This window comes from Phyllobates terribilis, unplaced genomic scaffold (assembly GCF_046119375.1).
Source record: "Phyllobates terribilis strain yellow unplaced genomic scaffold, ASM4611937v1 Scaffold_1__5_contigs__length_1240528914, whole genome shotgun sequence".
In the NCBI taxonomy this organism is placed as follows: Eukaryota; Metazoa; Chordata; class Amphibia; order Anura; family Dendrobatidae; genus Phyllobates; species Phyllobates terribilis.
This window is the reverse complement of record NW_027362761.1, coordinates 616,650,584-616,676,329: the sequence shown is the minus strand read 5'-3', so window position 1 is coordinate 616,676,329 and position 25,746 is coordinate 616,650,584. Positions and strand designations below refer to the sequence as shown.

General features: G+C 49.1%; 2 protein-coding genes across 2 annotated transcripts in view; one reads left to right on the top strand and one right to left on the bottom strand.

The window, feature by feature from the left end:
* LOC141272961 (uncharacterized) overlaps window positions 1-22,315 on the bottom strand; it is a 73,918-nt gene extending 51,603 nt beyond the window's left edge. The window contains exons 1-3 of the mRNA XM_073684198.1: window positions 22,191-22,315; window positions 18,755-18,895; window positions 18,253-18,435 (exon numbers count right to left, since the gene is read on the bottom strand). Coding sequence (XP_073540299.1) covers window positions 18,253-18,435; window positions 18,755-18,838 — 267 coding nt within the window. The 5' untranslated portion in view covers window positions 18,839-18,895; window positions 22,191-22,315. The remainder of the gene's footprint in view (window positions 1-18,252; window positions 18,436-18,754; window positions 18,896-22,190) is intronic.
* The window catches only part of LOC141272882 (uncharacterized), a 556,358-nt gene that overhangs the window by 336,975 nt on the left and 193,637 nt on the right, over window positions 1-25,746 (top strand). The gene's annotated exons all lie outside the window — the stretch shown is intronic.

Sequence of the window (25,746 nt, the reverse complement as noted above, 5' to 3'; positions counted from 1 at the left end):
CACCTCTCCGGTCACCACCCAGAATCCTCCAGTGCTGTCCTGTATAATGTCTCAGCAGTCACCTCTCCGCTCATCACCCAGAATCCTCCAGTGCTGTCCTGCATAATGTCCCAGCAGTCACCTCTCCGCTCATCACCCAGAATCCTCCAGTGCTGTACTGTATAATGTCCCAGCAGTCACCTCTCCGGTCATCACCCGGAATTCTGCAGTGCCGTCCTGTATAATGTCCCAGCAGTCACCTCTCCGCTCATCCCCCAGAATCCTCCAGTGCTGTCCTGTATAATGTCCCAGCAGTCACCTCTCCGCTCATCACCCAGAATCCTCCAGTGCTGTCCTGTATAATGTCCCAGCAGTCACCTCTCCGGTCATCACCCAGAATCCTCCAGTGCTGATCTGTATAATGTCCTAGCAGTCACCTCTCCGCTCATCACCCAGAATCCTCCAGTGCTGTCCTGTATAATGTCCCAGCAGTCACCTCTCCGCTCATCACCCAGAATCCTCCAGTGCTGTCCTGTATAATGTCCCAGCAGTCACCTCTCCGCTCATCACCCAGAATCCTCCAGTGCTGTCCTGTATAATGTCCCAGCAGTCACCTCTCCGGTCATCACCCAGAATCCTCCAGTGCCGTCCTGTATAATGTCCCAGCAGTCACCTCTCCGGTCATCACCCAGAATCCTCCAGTGCCGTCCTGTATAATGTCCCAGCAGTCACCTCTCCGGTCATCACCCAGAATCCTCCAGAGCCGTCCTGTATAATGTCCCAGCAGTCACCTCTCCAGTCATCACCCAGAATCCTCCAGTGCTGTCCTGTATAATGTCCCAGCAGTCACCTCTCCGGTCATCACCCAGAATCCTTCAGTGCTGTCCTGTATAATGTCCCTGCAGTCACCTCTCCGGTCATCACCCAGAATCCTCCAGTGCTGTCCTGTATAATGTCCCAGCAGTCACCTCTCCGCTCATCACCCAGAATCCTCCAGTGCCGTCCTGTATAATGTCCCAGCAGTCACCTCTCCGGTCATCGCCCAGAATCCTACAGTGCTGTCCTGTATAATGTCCCAGCAGTAACCTCTCCGCTCATCACCCAGAATCCTCCACTGACATCCTGTATAATGTCCCAGCAGTCACCTCTCCGCTCATCACCCAGAATCCTCCAGTGCCGTCCTGTATAATGTCCCAGCAGTCACCTCTCCGGTCATCACCCAGAATCCTCCAGTGCTCTCCTGTATAATGTCCCAGCAGTCACCTCTCCGGTCATCACCCAGAATCCTCCAGTGCTCTCCTGTATAATGTCCCAGCAGTCACCTCTCCGCTCATCACCCAGAATCCTCCAATGCTGTCCTGTATAATGTCCCAGCAGTCACCTCTCCACTCATCACCCAGAATCCTCCAGTGCTGTCCTGTATAATGTCCCAGCAGTCACCTCTCCGATCGTCACCCAGAATCCTCCAGTGCTGTCCTGTATAATGTCCCAGCAGTCACCTCTCCGGTCATCACCCAGAATCCTCCAGTGCTGTCCTGTATAATGTCCCAGCAGTCACCTCTCCGGTCATCACCCAGAATCCTCCAGTGCTGTCCTGTATAATGTCCCAGCAGTCACCTCTTCAGTCATCACCCAGAATCCTCCAGTGCTGTCCTGTATAATGTCCCAGCAGTCACCTCTCCGGTCATCACCCAGAATCCTTCAGTGTTGTCCTGTATAATGTCCCAGCAGTCACCTCTCCGGTCATCACCCAGAATCCTCCAGTGCTGTCCTGTATAATGTCCCAGCAGTCACCTCTCCGCTCATCACCCAGAATCCTTCAGTGCCGTCCTGTATAATGTCCCAGCAGTCACCTCTCCGCTCATCGCCCAGAATAATCCAGTGCTGTCCTGTATAATGTCCCTGCAGTCACCTCTCCGGTCATCACCCAGAATCCTCCAGTGCTGTCCTGTATAATGTCCCAGCAGCCACCTCTCCGCTCATCACCCAGAATCCTCCAGTGCCGTCCTGTATAATGTCCCAGCAGTCACCTCTCCGCTCATCACCCAGAATCCTCCAGTGCTGTCCTGTATAATGTCCCAGCAGTCACCTCTCCACTCATCACCCAGACTCCTCCAGTGCTGTCCTGTATAATGTCCCAGCAGTCACCTCTCCGGTCATTACCCGGAATTCTGCAGTGCAGTCCTTTATAATGTCCCAGCAGTCACCTCTCCGCTCATCCCCCAGAATCCTCCAGTGCTGTCCTGTATAATGTCCCAGCAGTAACCTCTCCGCTCATCACCTGGAATCCTCCAGTGCTGTCCTGTATAATGTCCCAGCAGTCGCCTCTCCGGTCATCACCCAGAATCCTCCAGTGCAGTCCTGTATAATGACCCAGCAGTCACCTCTCCGGTCACCACCCAGAATCCTCCAGTGCTGTCCTGTATAATGTCTCAGCAGTCACCTCTCCGCTCATCACCCAGAATCCTCCAGTGCTGTCCTGCATAATGTCCCAGCAGTCACCTCTCCGCTCATCACCCAGAATCCTCCAGTGCTGTACTGTATAATGTCCCAGCAGTCACCTCTCCGGTCATCACCCGGAATTCTGCAGTGCCGTCCTGTATAATGTCCCAGCAGTCACCTCTCCGCTCATCCCCCAGAATCCTCCAGTGCTGTCCTGTATAATGTCCCAGCAGTCACCTCTCCGCTCATCACCCAGAATCCTCCAGTGCTGTCATGTATAATGTCCCAGCAGTCACCTCTCCGGTCATCACCCGGAATCCTCCAGTGCTGTCCTGTATAATGTCCCAGCAGTCACCTCTCCGCTCATCACCCAGAATCCTCCAGTGCTGTCCTGTATAATGTCCCAGCAGTCACCTCTCCGCTCATCACCTAGAATCCTCCAGTGCTGTCCTGTATAATGTCCCAGCAGTCACCTCTCCGCTCATCACCCAGAATCCTCCAGTGCTGTCCTGTATAATGTCCCAGCAGTCACCTCTCCGGTCATCACCCAGAATCCTTCAGTGCTAACCTGTATAATGTCCCAGCAGTCACCTCTCCGGTCATCACCCAGAATCCTCCAGTGCTGTCCTGTATAATGTCCCAGCAGTCACCTCTCCGCTCATCACCCAGAATACTCCAGTGCTGTCCTGTATAATGTCCCAGCAGTCACCTCTCCGGTCATCACCCAGAATCCTCCAGTGCTGTCATGTATAATGTCCCAGCAGTCACCTCTCCGCTCATCACCCAGAATCCTCCAGTGCTGTCCTGTATAATGTCCCAGCAGTCACCTCTCCGCTCATCACCCAGAATCCTCCAGTGCTGTCCTGTATAATGTCCCAGCAGTCACCCCTCCGCTCATCACCCAGAATCCTCCAGTGCTGTCCTGTATAATGTCCCAGCAGTCACCTCTCCGCTCATCACCCAGAATCCTCCAGTGCTGTCCTGTATAATGTCCCAGCAGTCACCTTTCCGGTCATCTCCCAGAATCCTCCAGTGCTGTCCTGTATAATATCCCAGCAGTCACCTCTCCTTTCATCAACCAGAATCCTCCAGTGGTGTCCTGTATAATGTCCCAGCAGTCACCTCTCCAGTCATCACCCAGAATCCTCCAGTGCTGTCCTGTATAATGTCCCAGCAGTCACCTCTCCGCTCATCACCCAGAATCCTCCAGTGCTGTCCTGCATAATGTCCCAGCAGTCACTTCTTCGGTCATCACCCAGAATCCTCCAGTGCTGTCCTGTATAATGTCCCAGCAGTCACCTCTCCGCTCATCACCCAGAATCCTCCAGTGCTGTCCTGTATAATGTCCCAGCAGTCACCTCTCCGGTCATCACCCAGAATCCTCCAGTGCTGTCCTGTATAATGTCCCAGAAGTCACCTCTGCGGTCATCACCCAGAATTCTCCAGTGCTGTCCTGTATAATGTCTCAGCAGTCACCTCTCCGGTCATCATCCAGAATCCTCCAGTGCTGTCCTGTATAATGTCCCAGCAGTCACCTCTCCGCTCATCACCCAGAATCCTCCAGTGCTGTCCTGTATAATGTCCCAGCAGTCACCTCTCCGGTCATCACCCAGAATCCTCCAGTGCTGTCCTGTATAATGTCCCAGAAGTCACCTCTGCGGTCATCACCCAGAATTCTCCAGTGCTGTCCTGTGTAATGTCTCAGCAGTCACCTCTCCGGTCATCATCCAGAATCCTCCAGTGCTGTCCTGTATAATGTCCCAGCAGTCACCTCTCCGCTCATCACCCAGAATCCTCCAGTGCTGTCCTGCATAATGTCCCAGCAGTCACCTCTCCATTCATCACCCAGAATCCGTCAATGCTGCCTGTATAATGTCCCAGCAGTCACCTGTCCGCTCATCACCCAGAATCGTCCAGTGCTGCCCTGTATAATGTCCCAGCAGTCCCCTCTCCGGTCATCACCCAGAATCCTCCAGTGCCGTCCTGTATAATGTCCCAGCAGTCACCTCTCCGGTCATCACCCAGAATCCTCCAGTGCTGTCCTGTATAATGTCCCAGCAGTCACCTCTCCGGTCATCACCCAGAATCCTCCAGTGCTGTCCTGTATAATGTCCCAGCAGTCACCTCTCCGGTCATCACCCAGAATCCTCCAGTGCCGTCCTGTATAATGTCCCAGCAGTCACCTCTCCGGTCATCACCCAGAATCCTCCAGTGCTGTCCTGTATAATGTCCCAGCAGTCACCTCTCCGCTCATCACCCAGAATCCTCCAGTGCCGTCCTATATAATGTCCCAGCAGTCAACTCTCCGCTCATCACCCAGAATCCTCCAGTGCCGTCCTATATAATGTCCCAGCAGTCACCTCTCCGCTCATCACCCAGAATCCTTCAGTGCTGTTCTGAATAATGTCCCAGCAGTCACCTCTCCGCTCATCACCCAGAATCCTCCAGTGCTGTCCTGCATAATGTCCCAGCAGTCACTTCTCCGGTCATCACCCAGAATCCTCCAGTGCTGTCCTGCATAATGTCCCAGCAGTCACCTCTCCGGTCATCACCCAGAATCCGCCAATGCTGCCTGTATAATGTCCCAGCAGTCACCTCTCCGCTCATCACCCAGAATCCTCCAGTGCTGTACTGTATAATGTCCCAGCAGTCACCTCTCCGCTCATCACCCAGAATCCTCCAGTGCCATCCTGTATAATGTCCCAGCAGTCACCTCTCCGCTCATCACCCAGAATCCTCCAGTGCTGTACTGTATAATGTCCCAGCAGTCACCTCTCCGCTCATCACCCAGAATCCTCCAGTGCTGTACTGTATAATGTCCAAGCAGTCACCTCTCCGCTCATCACCCAGAATCCTCCAGTGCCATCCTGTATAATGTCCCAGCAAACCCCTCTCCGGTCATCACCCAGAATCCTCCAGTGCTGTCCTGTATAATGTCCCAGCAGTCACCTCCCAGTCATCACCCAGAATCCTCCAGTGCTGTCCTGTATAATATCCCAGCAGTCACTTCTCCGCTCATCACCCAGAATCCTCCAGTGCCGTCCTGTATAATGTTCCAGCAGTCACCTCTCCTGTCCTGTATAATGTCTCAGCAGTCACCTCTCCGGTCATCACCCAGAATCCTCCAGTGCTCTCCTGTGTAATGTCCCAGTAGTCACCTCTCTGATAATCACCCAGAATCCTCCAGTGCTGTCCTGTATAATATCCCAGCAGTCACCTCTCCGGTCATCACCCAGAATCCTCCAGTGCCGTCCTGTATAATGTCCCAGCAGTCACCTCTCCGGTCATCACCCAGAATCCTCCAGTGCTGTCCTGTATAATGTCCCAGCAGTCACCTCTTCGCTCATCACCTAGAATCCTCCAGTGTTGTCCTGTATTACCCCACTGCATTTTGGGGTAAGTGAAGAGTCTCCGCGAGCTCAAAGAACACTGGATTTTGGCTGTTGGAGCTGAAAAGAGGACATCGGTAAACCAGGGGAGGAGTACTGAGGAGATAATTTGCATATTCCCACTGCATTTTGGGGTAAGTGAAGAGTCTCCGCGAGCTCAAAGAACACTGGATTTAGGCTGTTGGAGCTGAAAAGAGGACATCGGTAAACCAGGGGAGGAGTCCTGAGGAGATAATTTGCATATTCCCACTGCATTTTGGGGTAAGTGAAGAGTCTCCGCGAGCTCAAAGAACACTGGATTTTGGCTGTTGGAGCTGAAAAGAGGACATCGGTAAACCAGGGGAGGAGTCCTGAGGAGATAATTTGCATATTCCCACTGCATTTTGGGGTAAGTGAAGAGTCTCCGCAAGCTCAAAGAACACTGGATTTTGGCTGTTGGAGCTGAAAAGAGGACATCGGTAAACCGCGCGCCGCATTTTGAAGCTTTTTTTTTAAGCTTTTTTCACTGTTTTCAGAACATTAACAATAAGAACATGGAAGAGTCCAGGAGCCATTTGGTGAGCTGCATATCCTGCTACATGTTCACAGACTTGCCAGTGGAAAAGCCAGACTTCACATGCCAGAAATGCAAGCTTGTGTCCCTGTTGGAGGAAAAGTTGCGAAATCTAGAAGAGAGGTTAACTACCTTGAAAATCATTAAGGAAGGTGAAGAGTTCTTAGACAGAGCAGAATTATCTCTTCATGATTCAGAAAGATAAGAAATTCGAACTGCACCTGACGAAACAGAGGAATGGAAGCCTGTGACCCACAGAAGCAGGAGGATCGAGAGGCAGTCAGCACCCATACTGCTCAGGAACCAGTACCAGGCTCTCACACAGGAGAACCATGAAGAAATACAGCAAGATAAGACTTTGCCAGCAATGAATAACCTTGTAAGCCCTCAGAATCCTCCTGGATGGAGAAAGAAGAATGTTGTGAAGAAAAAACGGAGAGTGGTGGTCATGGGGGATTCCCTGTTAAGAGGAACAGAGGCCGCTATCTGCAGACCAGACATAACCTCAAGAGAAATGTGCTGTCTTCCAGGAGCAAAAATTAAAGATGTGTCTGACAGGATATCAAGACTCTTCAGACCTACAGATCACTACCCATTCCTGCTAATACATGTGGGGACAAATGACACCGCAAGAAAGGACCTGGAAACCATCTGCAGTGACTTTGAAGACTTAGGCAAGAAAGTGAAAGAATTGGGAGCGCAGGTGGTCTTCTCATCCATCCTCCCAGTGGATGGCCATGGAACAATGAGGTGGAATAAGATTCTACAGGTGAACAACTGGCTACGTCGATGGTGCCGTCAACAAGGATTTGGATTTCTGGATCACGGAATGAATTACCTATACGATGGACTACTTGCTAGAGATGGGGTGCACCTTACGAAGACTGGAAAACATGTATTTGGAAGTCGCCTTGCTACACTCATCAGAAGAGCTTTAAACTAGAACAATGTGGGAAGGGAAGCAAAAGGCCAGAAAAAGCCATACAGCTGACAAATACTATTGAGATCTCTGCTACTGGAAGTGGAAAAGAAGAACAAAGACAAAAAAATCTAAATAATAAAAATATGGGAGGAAGAGAAACCAATCACAAACTAAAATGTTTTTATACAAATGCACAAAGCATGGGCAACAAACAAGGAGAATTGGAACTACTAATGCAGGAAAAGGAATATGATGTCATTGGAATCACTGAAACTTGGTGGGACGATACACATGATTGGAATAAAAGGCTAAAAGGATACAACTTATTTGCAAGAAACAGACTTGATAAACGAGGAGGAGGTGTTGCATTGTATGTTAGAAAAGCGTATATCTGCACAGAGATTGAAGCTTCAGAGACTGGGAGTTCTGTGGAAACTGTTTGGGTAAGAATACAAGGAGAGAACAACGGAAAGGACACCATTATAGGCATTTACTACAGGCCACCTGGGCAAGCTGAAGATATGGATGAACTCTTTATGTATCAAATGACCAAGTTCTCCAAAAAATATGACGTAGTGGTCATGGGAGATTTCAACTATCCAGACATTTGTTGGGAATCTCTCTCAAGTAAAACTAACAGGTCAAGCAAATTCTTATCCTCTCTTGCTGACAACTTTATCTTCCAAAAGGTAGGGGAGAAAACAAGGGGATCTGCTACTTTGGATCTAATCCTTATAAACAGGGAGGAAATGGTTGAGGAGGTAAAGGTGGCTGGGACCCTAGGAGGCAGCGATCATGCTATTATAGAATTTTGGATAACTAGAGGAGGAAGACATGTGAAGACTCAAACTTCAAGGTTAGATTTTAGAAAGGCAGATTTTAAGAGACTCAGAAAGAGAATAGGAGGTATCCAATGGCTGGATGTCCTTAAGGACAAAAATGTCCAGGAAGGATGGGAAATTTTTAAAAATGAGATTCTCAAAGCACAATCGTTAACAATCCCGAAAAGTAGGAAGAATGGGAAGCATTTAAGGAAACCAGGATGGATGAACACAGAACTTAAACACATGCTAAAAAGAAAGAAAGAAATGTTTATTAAATGGAAAGAGGGAGGCATATCTAAAGAAGATTATAATGCAGTCTGCAGATCCTGCAGGGCACGTATCAGGTTAGCTAAAGCTGACAATGAATTAAGGCTTGCAAGAGATGTCAAAAGCAATAAAAAAGGATTTTGGGGGTATGTCAAAAGTAAAAGAAAAGTCAAAGATGCTATAGGATTTTTACAGGATGAAAATGGAGAAATGGTAAGAGAGGATGTTGAGAAGGCCGAACTTTTTAATTCCTATTTTGCATCTGTTTTCTCTCAGAAAGAAAATGTAACATCAACTGATCTTCACTGTCCTTTTAAAGGAATAGAGGAATCCAAGTTATCAGTAAACAGAAAGATTGTGAGGGAATATTTAGCTAACTTAAATGAGTTCAAGTCTCCAGGTCCAGATGAATTACACCCCAGAGTACTGAAGGAGATTGTAGAAGAAATTTTAGAACCACTCTCCATAATCTTTGAAAATTCTTGGAGAACAGGAGAAGTCCCAGAAGACTGGAGAAGAGCAAATGTTGTTCCTATCTTCAAAAAGGGGAAGAAGGTGGACCCAGGGAACTATAGGCCGGTGAGTCTGACTTCTATACCAGGAAAGATCTTTGAACAAATTATTAAACAACATGTATGTAAGTACATGGATAAGAATGAAGTGATTAACCAGAGTCAGCATGGGTTTGTAACTAACAAGTCATGTCAGACTAACTTAATTTCCTTCTATGACAGAATCACTGACTGGGTGGATCAGGGAAATGCTGTAGATATAGTATATCTTGACTTCAGCAAAGCATTTGACAAAGTATCTCACATCATCCTTATTGAAAAAATGACCAAGTATGCAATGGACCAGGCAACTGTTAGGTGGATTCATAACTGGCTTAGTGATCGGACTCAAAGGGTGGTTGTAAATGGCTTCACATCCAGCTGGATGAATGTCTCAAGTGGGGTACCACAGGGCTCCGTCCTGGGACCTGTATTGTTCAACATCTTTATCAATGATTTAGATGAAGGAATTGAGGGTAAACTGATTAAATTTGCTGATGACACAAAGCTAGGAGGGATAGCTAATACTAGAGAAGAGAGAGAGAGGATTCAAAAAGACCTAAATAAACTGGAGCAGTGGGCAGCAACCAACAGAATGGTTTTTAACAGGGAAAAATGCAAAGTACTACATCTGGGCAATAAAAATGAAAAAAGCATATACAGAATGGGAGGAATAGAGCTGAGCAACAGTACATGTGAAAAAGACTTAGGTATACTAATAGATCATAGACTGAACATGAGTCAACAGTGTGATGCAGCAGCAAAAAAGGCAAATACAATTCTGGGATGTATTAACAGAAGCATACAGTCTAGATCACGTGAAGTCATTATCGGTCTTTACTCCTCTTTGGTCAGACCTCATCTGGAATACTGTGTACAGTTTTGGGCACCACATTTTAAAAAAGACATCGACAAACTGGAGCAAGTTCAGAGAAGAGCGACCAGAATGGTGACTGGTCTGCAAACCATGTCCTATGAGGAACGGTTGCAGGATTTGGGAATGTTTAGCTTGCAAAAAAGAAGACTGAGAGGAGACTTAATAGCTGTCTACAAATATGTCAAGGGCTGTCACATTGTAGAAGGATTATCTTTATTCTCATTTGCACAAGGAAAGACTAGAAGCAATGGGATGAAACTAAATGGGAGGAGACACAGATTGGATATTAGAAAAAACTTTTTGACAGTTAGGGTGATTAATGAGTGGAACAGGCTGCCACGAGAGGTGGTGAGTTCCCCTTCAATGGACGTCTTCAAACAGAGGCTGGACAGACATCTGTCTGAGATGATCTAGTGAATCCTGCTTTGAGCAGGGGGTTGGACCAGATGACCCAGGAGGTCCCTTTCAACTCTACCATTCTATGATTCTATGATTCTATAATGTCCCAGCAGTCACCTCTCCGCTCATCACCCAGAATCCTCCAGTGCTGTCCTGTATAATGTCCCAGCAGTCACCTTTCCGGTCATCACCCAGAATCCTCCAGTGCTGTCCTGTATAATGTCCCAGCAGTCACCTCTCCGCTCATCACCCAGAATCCTCCACTGACATCCTGTATAATGTCCCAGCAGTCACCTCTCCGCTCATCACCCAGAATCCTCCAGTGCCGTCCTGTATAATGTCCCAGCAGTCACCTCTCCGGTCATCACCCAGAATCCTCCAGTGCTCTCCTGTATAATGTCCCAGCAGTCACCTCTCCGGTCATCACCCAGAATCCTCCAGTGCTCTCCTGTATAATGTCCCAGCAGTCACCTCTCCGCTCATCACCCAGAATCCTCCAATGCTGTCCTGTATAATGTCCCAGCAGTCACCTCTCCACTCATCACCCAGAATCCTCCAGTGCTGTCCTGTATAATGTCCCAGCAGTCACCTCTCCGGTCGTCACCCAGAATCCTCCAGTGCTGTCCTGTATAATGTCCCAGCAGTCACCTCTCCGGTCATCAGCCAGAATCCTCCAGTGCTGTCCTGTATAATGTCCCAGCAGTCAACTCTCCGGTCATCACCCAGAATCCTCCAGTGCTGTCCTGTATAATGTCCCAGCAGTCACCTCTTCAGTCATCACCCAGAATCCTCCAGTGCTGTCCTGTATAATGTCCCAGCAGTCACCTCTCCGCTCATCAGACAGAATCCTCCAGTGCTGTCCTGTATAATGTCCCTGCAGTCACCTCTCCGGTCATCACCCAGAATCCTCCAGTGCTGTCCTGTATAATGACCCAGCAGCCACCTCTCCGTTCATCACCCAGAATCCTCCAGTGCCGTCCTGTATAATGTCCCAGCAGTCACCTCTCCGCTCATCAACCAGAATCCTCCAGTACTGTCCTGTATAATGTCCCAGCAGTAACTTCTCCGGTCACCACCCAGAATCCTCCAGTGCTGTCCTGTATAATGTCCCACAAGTCACCTCTCCGGTCATCACCCAGAATCCTCCAGTGCTGTCCTGTATAATGTCCCAGCAGTCACCTCTCCGCTCATCACCCGGAATCCTCCAGTGCTGTCCTGTATAATGTCCCAGCAGTCACCTCTCCGGTCATCACCCAGAATCCTCCAGTGCAGTCCTGTATAATGTCCCAGCAGTCACCTCTCCGCTCATCACCCAGAATCCTCCAGTGCTGTCCTGTATAATGTCCCAGCAGTCACCTCTCCACTCATCACCCAGACTCCTCCAGTGCGGTCCTGTATAATGTCCCAGCAGTCACCTCTCCGGTCATTACCCGGAATTCTGCAGTGCCGTCCTGTATAATGTCCCAGCAGTCACCTCTCCGCTCATCACCTGGAATCCTCCAGTGCTGTCCTGTATAATGTCCCAGCAGTCACCTCTCCGCTCATCACCTAGAATCCTCCAGTGCTGTCCTGTATAATGTCCTAGCAGTCACCTCTCCGCTCATCACCTGGAATCCTCCAGTGCTGTCCTGTATAATGTCCCAGCAGTCACCTCTCCGGTCATCACCCAGAATCCTCCAGTGCAGTCCTGTATAATGACCCAGCAGTCACCTCTCCGGTCACCACCCAGAATCCTCCAGTGCTGTCCTGTATAATGTCCCAGCAGTCACCTCTCCGCTCATCACCCAGAATCCTCCAGTGCTGTCCTGCATAATGTCCCAGCAGTCACCTCTCCGCTCATCACCCAGAATCCTCCAGTGCTGTCCTGTATAATGTCCCAGCAGTCACCTCTCCAGTCATCACCCGGAATTCTGCAGTGCCGTCCTGTATAATGTCCCAGCAGTCACCTCTCCGCTCATCACCCAGAATCCTCCAGTGCTGTCCTGTATAATGTCCCAGCAGTCACCTCTCCGGTCATCACCTAGAATCCTCCAGTGCTGTCCTGTATAATGTCCCAGCAGTCACCTCTCCGGTCATCACCTAGAATCCTCCAGTGCTGTCCTGTATAATGTCCCAGCAGTCACCTCTCCGCTCATCACCCAGAATCCTCCAGTGCTGTCCTGTATAATGTCACAGCAGTCACCTCTCCGGTCATCACCCAGAATACTCCAGTGCTATCCTGTATAATGTCCCAGCAGTCACCTCTCCGGTCATCACCCAGAATCCTCCAGTGCTGTCCTGTATAATGTCCCAGCAGTCACCTCTCCGCTCATCACCCAGAATACTCCAGTGCTGTCCTGTATAATGTCCCAGCAGTCACCTCTCCGGTCATCACCCAGAATCCTCCAGTGCTGTCCTGTATAATGTCCCAGCAGTCACCTCTCCGGTCATCACCCAGAATCCTCCAGTGGTGTCCTGTATAATGTCCCAGCAGTCACCTCTCCAGTCATCACCCAGAATCCTCCAGTGCTGTCCTGTATAATGTCCCAGCAGTCACCTCTCCGCTCATCACCCAGAATCCTCCAGTGCTGTCCTGCATAATGTCCCAGCAGTCACTTCTCCGGTCATCACCCAGAATCCTCCAGTGCTGTCCTGTATAATGTCCCAGCAGTCACCTCTCCGCTCATCACCCAGAATCCTCCAGTGCTGTCCTGTATAATGTCCCAGCAGTCACCTCTCCGGTCATCACCCAGAATCCTCCAGTGCTGTCCTGTATAATGTCCCAGCAGTCACCTCTCCGGTCATCACCCAGAATCCTCCAGTGCTGTCCTGTATAATGTCCCAGCAGTCACCTCTCCGCTCATCACCCAGAATCCTCCAGTGCCGTCCTATATAATGTCCCAGCAGTCACCTCTCCGCTCATCACCCAGAATCCTCCAGTGCTGTTCTGAATAATGTCCCAGCAGTCACCTCTCCGCTCATCGCCCAGAATCCTCCAGTGCTGTCCTGCATAATGTCCCAGCAGTCACTTCTCCGGTCATCACCCAGAATCCTCCAGTGCTGTCCTGCATAATGTCCCAGCAGTCACCTCTCCGGTCATCACCCAGAATCCGCCAATGCTGCCTGTATAATGTCCCAGCAGTCACCTCTCCGCTCATCACCCAGAATCCTCCAGTGCTGTACTGTATAATGTCCCAGCAGTCACCTCTCCGCTCATCACCCAGAATCCTCCAGTGCCATCCTGTATAATGTCCCAGCAGTCCCCTCTCCGGTCATCACCCAGAATCCTCCAGTGCTGTCCTGTATAATGTCCCAGCAGTCACCTCTCCAGTCATCACCCAGAATCCTCCAGTGCTGTCCTGTATAATGTCCCAGCAGTCACTTCTCCGCTCATCACCCAGAATCCTCCAGTGCTGTCCTGTATAATGTCCCAGCAGTTACCTCTCCTGTCCTGTATAATGTCCCAGCAGTCACCTCTCCGGTCATCACCCAGAATCCTCCAGTGCTCTCCTGTGTAATGTCCCAGTAGTCACTTCTCTGATAATCACCCAGAATCCTCCAGTGCTGTCCTGTATAATATCCCAGCAGTCACCTCTCCGGTCATCACCCAGAATCCTCCAGTGCCGTCCTGTATAATGTCCCAGCAGTCACCTCTCCAGTCATCACCCAGAATCCTCCAGTGCTGTCCTGTATAATGTCCCAGCAGTCACCTCTTCGCTCATCACCCAGAATCCTCCAGTGTTGTCCTGTATAATGTCCCAGCAGTCACCTCTCCGCTCATCACCCAGAATCCTCCAGTGCTGTCCTGTATAATGTCCCAGCAGTCACCTTTCCGGTCATCACCCAGAATCCTCCAGTGCTGTCCTGTATAATGTCCCAGCAGTCACCTCTCCGCTCATCACCCAGAATCCTCCACTGACATCCTGTATAATGACCCAGCAGTCACCTCTCCGCTCATCACCCAGAATCCTCCAGTGCCGTCCTGTATAATGTCCCAGCAGTCACCTCTCCGGTCATCACCCAGAATCCTCCAGTGCTCTCCTGTATAATGTCCCAGCAGTCACCTCTCCGGTCATCACCCAGAATCCTCCAGTGCTCTCCTGTATAATGTCCCAGCAGTCACCTCTCCGCTCATCACCCAGAATCCTCCAGTGCTGTCCTGTATAATGTCCCAGCAGTCACCTTTCCGGTCATCACCCAGAATCCTCCAGTGCTGTCCTGTATAATGTCCCAGCAGTCACCTCTCCGCTCATCACCCAGAATCCTCCACTGACATCCTGTATAATGTCCCAGCAGTCACCTCTCCGCTCATCACCCAGAATCCTCCAGTGCCGTCCTGTATAATGTCCCAGCAGTCACCTCTCCAGTCATCACCCAGAATCCTCCAGTGCTCTCCTGTATAATGTCCCAGCAGTCACCTCTCCGGTCATCACCCAGAATCCTCCAGTGCTCTCCTGTATAATGTCCCAGCAGTCACCTCTCCGCTCATCACCCAGAATCCTCCAGTGCTGTCCTGTATAATGTCCCAGCAGTCACCTCTCCACTCATCACCCAGAATCCTCCAGTGCTGTCCTGTATAATGTCCCAGCAGTCACCTCTCCGGTTGTCACCCAGAATCCTCCAGTGCTGTCCTGTATAATGTCCCAGCAGTCACCTCTCCGGTCATCACCCAGAATCCTCCAGTGCTGTCCTGTATAATGTCCCAGCAGTCACCTCTCCGCTCATCACCCAGAATCCTCCAGTGCTGTCCTGTATAATATCCCAGCAGTCACCTCTCCGCTCATCACCCAGAATCCTCCAGTGCTGTCCTGTATAATGTAACAGCAGTCACCTCTCCAGTCATCACCCAGAATCCTCCAGTACTGTCCTTTATAATGTCCCAGCAGTCACCTCTCCGCTCATCACCCAGAATCCTCCAGTGCTGTCCTGTATAATGTCCCAGCAGTCACCTCTCCGCTCATCACCCAGAATCCTCCAGTGCTGTCCTGTATAATGTCCCAGCAGTCACCTCTCCGGTCATCACCCAGAATCCTCCAGTGCTGTCCTGTATAATGTCCCAGCAGTCACCTCTCCGCTCATCACCCAGAATCCTGCAGTGCTGTCCTGTATAATGTCCCAGCAGTCACCTCTCCGCTCATCACCCAGAATCCTCCAGTGCTGTCCTGTATATTGTCCCAGCAGTCACCTCTTTGCTCATCACCCAGAATCCTCCAGTGCTGTCCTGTATAATGTCCCAGCAGTCACCTCTCCGGTCGTCACCCAGAATACTCCAGTGCTGTCCTGTATAATGTCCCAGCAGTCACCTCTCCGGTCATCACCCAGAATCCTCCAGTACTGTCCTTTATAATGTCCCAGCAGTCACCTCTCCGCTCATCACCCAGAATCCTCCAGTGCTGTCCTGTATAATGTCCCAGCAGTCACCTCTCCGCTCATCACCCAGAATCCTCCAGTACTGTCCTGTATAATGTCCCAGCAGTCACCTCTCCGGTCATCACCCAGAATCCTCCAGTGCTGTCCTGTATAATGTCCCAGCAGTCACCTCTCCGCTCATCACCCAGAATCCTCCAGTGCTGTCCTGTATAATGTCCCAGCAGTCACCTCTCCGCTCATCACCCAGAATCCTCCAGTGCTGTCCTGTATAATGTCCCAGCAGTCACCTCTCCGGTCATCACCCAGAATCCTCCAGTGCTGTCCTGTATAATGTCCCAGCAGTCACCTCTCCGCTCATCACCCAGAATCCTCCAGTGCTGTCCTGTATAATGTCCCAGCAGTCACCTCTCCGCTCATCACCCAGAATCCTCCAGTGCTGTCCTGTATAATGTCCCAGCAGTCACCTCTTTGCTCATCACCCAGAATCCTCCAGTGCTGTCCTGTATAATGTCCCAGCAGTCACCTCTCCGCTCATCACCCAGAATCCTCCAGTGCTGTCCTGTATAATGTCCCAGCAGTCACCTCTCCAGTCATCACCCAGAATCCTCCAGTACTGTCCTTTATAATGTCCCAGCAGTCACCTCTCCGCTCATCACCCAGAATTCTCCAGTGCTGTCCTGTATAATGTCCCAGCAGTCACCTCTCCGCTCATCACCCAGAATCCTCCAGTACTGTCCTGTATAATGTCCCAGCAGTCACCTTTCCGGTCATCACCCAGAATCCTCCAGTGCTGTCCTGTATAATGTCCCAGCAGTCACCTCTCCGCTCATCACCCAGAATCCTCCACTGACATCCTGTATAATGTCCCAGCAGTCACCTCTCCGCTCATCACCCAGAATCCTCCAGTGCCGTCCTGTATAATGTCCCAGCAGTCACCTCTCCGGTCATCACCCAGAATCCTCCAGTGCTCTCCTGTATAATGTCCCAGCAGTCACCTCTCCGGTCATCACCCAGAATCCTCCAGTGCTCTCCTGTATAATGTCCCAGCAGTCACCTCTCCGCTCATCACCCAGAATCCTCCAGTGCTGTCCTGTGTAATGTCCCAGCAGTCACCTCTCCACTCATCACCCAGAATCCTCCAGTGCTGTCCTGTATAATGTCCCAGCAGTCACCTCTCCGGTCGTCACCCAGAATCCTCCAGTGCTGTCCTGTATAATGTCCCAGCAGTCACCTCTCCGGTCATCACCCAGAATCCTCCAGTGCTGTCCTGTATAATGTCCCAGCAGTCACCTCTCCGCTCATCACCCAGAATCCTCCAGTACTGTCCTGTATAATGTCCCAGCAGTCACCTCTCCGCTCATCACCCAGAATCCTCCAGTGCTGTCCTGTATAATGTCCCAGCAGTCACCTCTCCGGTCATCACCCAGAATCCTCCAGTGCTGTCCTGTATAATGTCCCAGCAGTCACCTCTCTGCTCATCACCCAGAATCCTCCAGTGCTGTCCTGTATAATGTCCCAGCAGTCACCTCTCCGCTCATCACCCAGAATCCTCCAGTGCTGTCCTGTATAATGTCCCAGCAGTCACCTCTCCAGTCATCACCCAGAATCCTCCAGTACTGTCCTTTATAATGTCCCAGCAGTCACCTCTCCGCTCATCACCCAGAATCCTCCAGTGCTGTCCTGTATAATGTCCTAGCAGTCACCTCTCCGCTCATCACCCAGAATCCTCCAGTGCTGTCCTGTATAATGTCCCAGCAGTCACCTCTCCGGTCATCACCCAGAATCCTCCAGTGCTGTCCTGTATAATGTCCCAGCAGTCACCTCTCCGCTCATCACCCAGAATCCTCCAGTGCTGTCCTGTATAATGCCCCAGCAGTCACCTCTCCGCTCATCACCCAGAATCCTCCAGTGCTGTCCTGTATAATGTCCCAGCAGTCACCTCTTTGCTCATCACCCAGAAACCTCCAGTGCTGTCCTGTATAATGTCCCAGCAGTCACCTCTCCGGTCGTCACCCAGAATACTCCAGTGCTGTCCTGTATAATGTCCCAGCAGTCACCTCTCCGGTCATCACCCAGAATCCTCCAGTACTGTCCTTTATAATGTCCCAGCAGTCACCTCTCCGCTCATCACCCAGAATCCTCCAGTGCTGTCCTGTATGTCCCAGCAGTCACCTCTCCGCTCATCACCCAGAATCCTCCAGTGCTGTCTTGTATAATATCCCAGCAGTCACCTCTCCGGTCATCACCCAGAATCCTCCAGTGCTGTCCTGTATAATGTCCCAGCAGTCACCTCTCCGCTCATCACCCAGAATCCTCCAGTGCTGTCCTGTATAATGTCCCAGCAGTCACCTCTCCGCTCATCACCCAGAATCCTCCACTGCCGTCCTGTATAATGTCCCAGCAGTCACCTCTCCGGTCATCACCCAGAATCCTCCAGTGCTGTCCTGTATGTCCCAGCAGTCACCTCTCCGCTCATCACCCAGAATCCTCCAGTGCTGCCCTGTATAATGTCCCAGCAGTCACCTCTCCGCTCATCACCCAGAATCCTCCAGTACTGTCCTGTATAATGTCCCAGCAGTCACCTCTCCGGTTATCACCCAGAATCCTCCAGTGCTGTCCTATATAATGTCCCAGCAGTCACCTCTCCGGTCATCACCCAGAATCCTCCAGTGCTGTCCTGTATAATGTCCCAGCAGTCACCTCTCCGCTCAGCAGCTCAATCATCTTGTTGCTGAGCTCTAGGATCTTCTTCCTCTTCCTCTCATGTATCGGGGGGTGCGGGGGAGGCTCTGTGATGGGGTCCGGGCTCCGCCCTCCTGACTCCTGGAGATGGATGATGGGAGTCACACCCTCCCCCGGTGTCTTCCTCACTATTGTGTAATCCTGTGTATGGAGAGAGACACTTAGGGAGAAGAATTCCTTCCCGACTCCAGATCTGACAATCAGTAGAAATCCCGGGACCAATAACCGTCTCCAGTAATCTGGGGCCATAACCTGGAATATTATTACACTCAGGACAGACATCCAGGCCCCTCTACAGCTCTTATAGGGAATCCCCATGACAACTCCTCCTGGCAGAGAGCTGCACACAATCACTGCTCTTACAGTAAAGAATCCTTCTCTTCCTCTTCTGGATTTCCTCTTCCCGATGTCGGACTTGTTACATAACACAATAAAGCTGATAGAAATGTAGAGGAGTTACCTCTCCGCTCAGCAGGGAGATGATCTCCAGGGTGAAGTGTAATAATCTTCTGGTGGTCTCGTCCTCCTCCATCCTCGGGGTCATTCAGGAGAAGGAGGGATGAACACTGGATCAGCTGGAGGGATCTCGTCCTGCCGGCGTCTTCATGATAAAGGAGAAGATGTAAGGCCAAATTCACACCTCTGATACAATCTGTACCTAAATCACAGGTTTTCTGACCAAAACCAAAAGCTTAATATATGTCTATTTGTCTGTTAATTCAGATCAAGAGACCATGGTGTAATCAAAGTATGGACCATATAATACAAATGAGTGAATTAAGCTTAAATTATAGTAGACAAAATAACATGTAATTTACAGAAGAAAATTCACAAACCATTTAGAGAAATCTGATCTCAGAGCCCTCACCACATGGATTAAAGGCCTTTAACACAATATATTATTACATTATAGGAGAATTCCCGACAAAAAAAAACATTTTCACACCCAGAGCATAATCCATAAATGTCTGTTAGGTTATCTAAGGTTCTCATAATATCTGAAATAGGACACCAACCATGACCGATCACATCTACAAGACGTCACCAACCACAACCGATGGATCCTGTAACTAACGCTCCAATCACATCTATAAGACGTCACCAACCACGACCGATGGATCCTGTAACTAAGACCTCCGATCACATCTACAAGACGTCACCATCCACGACCAATGGATCCTGTAACTCAGGCTCCGATCACATCTACAAGACGTCATCAACCACGACCGATGGATCCAGTAACTAAGGCTCCGATCAAATCTACAAGACGTCACCAACCACGACCGATGGGTCCTGTAACTAAGGCTCCGATCACATCTACAACACGTCACAAACCACGACCGATGGATCCTGTAACTAAGACTCCAATCACATCTACAACACGGAGACCAACCACGACCGATGGATCCTGTAACTAAGGCTCCGATCACATCTACAAGACTTCACCGACCACGACCGATGGATCCTGTAACTAAGGCTCCGATCACATCTACAAGACGTCACCAACCACGACCGATGGATCCTGTAACTAAGGCTCCGATCACATCTACAAGACTTCACCAACCACGACCGATGGATCGTGTAACTAAGGCTCCGATCACATCTTCAAGATGTCACCGACCACGAGCGATGGATCCTGTAACTAAGGCTCCGATCACATCTATAAGACGTCACCAACCACGACCGATGGATCCTGTAACTAAGGCTCCGATCACATCTACAAGACGTCACCGACCACGATAGATGGATCCTGTAACTAAGGCTCTGATCACATCTATAAGACGTCACCAACCACGACCGATGGATCCTGTAACTAAGGCTCCGATCACATCTACAAGATGTCACCGACCACGACCGATGGATCCTGTAACTAAGGCTCCGATCACATCTACAAGACATCACCGACCACGACCGATGGATCCTGTAACTATGGCTCCGATCACATCTACAAGACGTCACCAACCACGACCTATGGATCCAGTAACTAAGGCTCCGATTAAATCTACAAGACGTCACCAACCACGACCGATGGGTCCTGTAACTAAGGCTCCGATCGCATCTACAAGACGTCACAAACCACGACCGATGGATCCTGTAACTAAGGCTCCGATCACATCTACAAGACGGAGACCAACCACGACCGATGGATCCTGTAACTAAGGCTCCAATCACATCTACAAGACGTCACCGACCACGACCGATGGATCCTGTAAGTCAGGCTCCGATCACATCTACAAGAAGTCACTGACCACGACCGATGGATCCTGTAACTAAGACTCCGATCACATCTACAAGACTTCACCGACCATGACCGATGGATCCTGTAACTAAGGCTCCGATCACATCTACAAGACGTCACCGACCACGACCGATGGATCCTGTAACTAAGGCTCCGATCACATCTACAAGACGTCACCGACCACGACCGATGGATCCTGTAACTAAGGCTCCGATCACATCTATAAGACGTCACCAACCACGACCGATGGATCCTGTAACTAAGGCTCCGATCACATCTACAAGACTTCACCAACCACGACCGATGGATCGTGTAACTAAGGCTCTGATCACATCTTCAAGATGTCACCGACCACGATAGATGGATCCTGTAACTAAGGCTCTGATCACATCTATAAGACGTCACCAACCACGACCGATGGATCCTGTAACTAAGGCTCTGATCACATCTACAAGACGTCACCGACCACGATAGATGGATCCTGTAACTAAGGCTCTGATCACATCTATAAGACGTCACCAACCACGACCGATGGATCCTGTAACTAAGGCTCCGATCACATCTACAAGACGTCACCGACCACGACCGATGGATCCTGTAACTAAGGCTCCGATTACATCTACAAGACGTCACCAACCACGACCGATGGATCCTGTAACTAAGGCTCCGATCACACCTACAAGATGTCACCGACCACGACCGATGGATCCTGTAATTAATGCTCCGATCACACTTACTAGACATCATCGACTACGACCGATGGATCCTATAACTAAGGCTCCGATCACATCTACAAGACGTCACCGACCACGACCGATGGATCCTGTAACTAAGGCTCCGATCTCATCTACAAGACGTCACCGACCACGACCAATGAATCCTGTAACTAAGGCTCCGATCACATCTACAAGACGTCACCGACCACGAGCAATGGATAATGTAACTAAGGCTCCGATCACATCTACAAGACATCACCGACCACGACCGATGGATCCTGTAACTAAGGCTCCGATCACATCTACAAGACATCACCGACCACGACCGATGGATCCTGTAACTAAGGCTCCGATCACATCTACAAGACGTCACCGACCACGAGCAATGGATCCTGTAACTAAGGCTCCGATCATATCTACAAGATGTCACCAGGCACGACCGATGGATCCTGTAACTAAGGCTTTGATGACATCTACAAGATGGAGACCATCTTTTCAGTCTCTTCTTCCAATCTGTAGGGTGGGGAGGTAGACAGAGGTGATGATGGGATGTTGGGAAGTGCAGCACTGTAGAAAGGACGGTAGGGAGAGGATCTCTTTCTGCACTGTTTCTTTCTGGCATTTTTATATCAGACTTGGAGCTGTATTACCGCGTCTCCCTTCATGTTGCTTCCCGTGTCTGATCCGTGCTTCTCCTTATTTCTGGGGTGCGGTTTCCCGTGAATTCAGGGGAGGTCAGGTGATGGCGCTCCTGAGCGGATAGGAGATCATGTCTGCGGTATCTTACCTCTCCGCTCCACAGTCTGCTTCTTCCATGTTTCCGGTTACAGTGCAGCGTTTACACTGTGACTTCAGCGCTGTGCTGCCTGCCGTACTCATAGCAGTAACACCAGATTTATTACAAGCACAAAAACTCCACCAAACCCTCCCTGTAATCTCACCGGAATGGAGGGAAGCGGAAACCTGCTGCTGTCTGATACCAGAGAGCAAGAGCTGCGCACAACCAGGACGGAGCTGCTGCACTGAGAGCTGGAGGACCTGTGGTGAAGTCACCACCATGTGATCAGTGCATTACTGAAGGTCCTTCACGTCTCTCCTTGCTCCTTCCCCTGGCTGTGATGTCATCGCAGGTCCTCCAGCTCTCGCAGTGCAGCAGGCCCGTCCTGGTTGTGTATGGAGATGGTTGAGTCTAGATTGTATGGGCTCCTGGTAGCTCTGCCTACCTCTACCATACACTGCCGGTGAGGCGCATTCATAGCCCGGGCTCTGTCTCTACCTCTATGCTGACGACACCCAATTATACACCTCTTCTCCTAACATCACCCCCACCCTAATACAAAATACCAGGGATCGTTTGTCCACTGTCTCTAACATCATATCCGCCCTCTGACACTGAATCTATCCAAAACTGAACTTCTCGTTTCCTCCTCCACTACCCGACCTGTATCTGATAGAGGAATTATCTTGGGTGGTCCAGCCATAACCCCCCAGCAGCATGCCTGCTGTATGGGGGTCATATTGGACACAGAACTTTCCTTTATTCCCTATATCCAATCACTCGCTCTTGTCACCTGCACCTTACAATCATCTCCAGAATCCGACCTTTTCTCACCTTTGAAACTGCTAAAACTCTGACTGTCGCTCTTATTCACTCTCGTCTGGACTGCTGCAACTCTCTTCTGATCGGTCTCCAGGGTCATGTTTCTGTCCAGCCGCTTCACCGATGCCTCCATGTTGTGCCAGTCATTACACTGGTTACCCATTCGCTACAGGGTCCATTATAAACTCATCGCTCTCACCCACAAAGCTCTCCACAGTTCTGCACCACCTTATATCTCCTCTCTCATCTACAAATGACCTAAGACTAACATCCCCCATAATCCGAACCTCGCACCTCCGTCTCCAAGACATCTCTCATTCTGCGCCAGTTCTCTGGAATTCTCTACCCCAGACGATCTAACTGATACCTAGTCCCCACGGTTTTAAGAGTGCTTTAACCCTTTTACCCCCGAGGGTAGTTTGTACGTTAATGACCAGGCCAAGTTTTACAATTCTGACCACTGTCACTTTATGAGGTAATAATTTGGGAACACTTCCACGGATCCCAGTGATTCTAAATTGTTTTTTTTGTGACATATCATATGTCATGATAATGGTAAAATTTATTTGATATGACTTGCGTTTATCTGTGAAAAAAATTGGAAATTTGGCAAAAAATTTGAAAATTTCGTGACTTTCAAAATTTGAATTTTCATGCCCTTAAATAGTTAATAAATAACATTTCCCACATGTTTACTTTACATCAGCACAATTTTGGAACCAAAATGTATTTTTCTTAGGAAGTTATAAAAGTTTATCAGCTTTTTCTCATTTTTTCCAACAAAATTTACAAAACCATTTTTTTCAGGGACCACATCACATTTGAAGTCACTTTGAGGGGTCTCTATGACAGAAAAGACTGTGCTCTAAACCACATTCAAGAACTTTATTAACCTTCAGGTGCTTCACAGGAATTTTTAGAATGTGGAAGAAAAAAATGAACATTTAACTTTTTTCACAAACATTTTACTTAGACCCCAAATTTTTTTTATATTTGCAAGGGTAACAGGAAAAAATGACCACAAAATTTGTTGTACAATTTCTCCTGAGCACGATGATACCTCATATGTGAGGGAAAACCACTGTTTGGGAGCACGGCAGGGTTCGGGAGGGAAGGAGCGCCATTTGACTTTTTGAATGCAGGTAGACTGGCGGGTGATCCGGGTAGACAAGCAGGTGGGTACGGCAGATAGCCAGACAGGTACTCCAGGTAAACAAGCAGGAGGGTATGTCAGGTAACTTGGCAGATGCTTTGGGTAGGCAGGCAGGCAGGCAGGACAGGTAACTGGCAGGCACAGTTGATAGACAGACTAGCAGGTAAGGAACCTGAGGGCTGAGGCGAGTGTTAGCACACAAAGAACAACCTTGCACAGGCACCTCCATTTTGGAGGAGGTGCTTAATATAGGGGCAGTCCTCCGGCCATTGGCCAGGGACTCTTTAGGACGGCGTGCGCGGCCCCTTTAAGAGGGAGGGAGCACGCGCTCCCTAAGCACAGTGCCCGGGAAGCTGCGCGCAATGCGCGCTTCAGCAGCAGGGAAACAGGAAGACGCCGGACTGGGACCGCGGCAGTGAGGGGAACAGCATCTCTGCCCGGCAGGAAGCAAAGACGCCGATGCTACAGTACCATTTTCAGGCACGTGACATTTTTTGATCGCTTTCTATTCCGATTTTTGGGAGGCAGAATAAACAAAAACCAACAATTCAGGAATTGTTTTTTTTTTCTATGCCGTTCCGCGTGTGGTAAAATTAATAAGGCAGCTTTATTATCCTGGTCATTACGTTTACAGCGATGCTACATTTATATAGTTTTTTATGTTTTGGCTTTTTTACACCATAAAAATTATTTTATAGAAAAAGTATTTTTTTTGCATCGCTATAACTATGACTATAACTATAACTTTTTGATTTTTCGCCTGATGGATGAAGCTGTATGGCAGCGTGTTTTCAGCGGAACCATTTTTATTTACATTCCTCTTTTTGATCGTGTTTTGTTTGGCGGTATGATGATAAAACATCATTTTTGCTTCGATTTTTTTTTTTTTTTTTTTACCGTGTTCACTAAAGGGGAAATCATGGATTCTAGTAACTTCCCCTAAGAGCTCACTTAAATCAGCACGCAATGTCATGAACCATTTTAAACAAAGCCAAAATAAAAACTTGGCCCTTGGGTGTGATAAATAATAGTGACATTATATTTGTGGAGGAATGCTCTTCTTACGCAGCGGTGGACACCACTGCTCTCCACATTGTGCCTGTTCAAGCAGCACTCCTGTATCCAGCGGACTGATGAAGGTTAAATTGTAGACCGAAACATCACCTCCTTATGTCACAATAATCCTACAAATAACTGATATTAATTGACTTCTATCGGATTGAGCTATACTATTACGTGTTAATTATACGTTTTTCATACTTTTTGCTGCCATGTGGTGTTCATCTATTTCGGATATTTATTGATGTACATTACTATATTATCTGGATCTCTCCTGTATCAGGTGTATTATATGCGGTGTCTGTAGTGACCTGGGACTGTCGGTGCAGGCTTTTCCCGGTCACTTACTGGGAGTTTGATCTTCGTATCCCCTATTGTTTTAGCTGCTTTCTTCCCAACACCTATCGTGTGATGTTTCATATAAAGAAATATTTTAGTATCTAATAAAATTATAATATACTCTATATATCTCTGATGTGTCTTGGGTATCTATTTCTTTTTCTCTGTTATGTTATTATCTATAGGACTACCTTTATGATACCTGTTAGGTTTGTGTAATACTATAAATATAATGTCACTATTATTTATCTCACCCGAGGGCCAGGCTTCTTCTTAATCTTGATGTGACTGGATCCTACCTGAGCACCACCTGAAAGAACGGCCGCATCTAACTTCCAATTTAAAC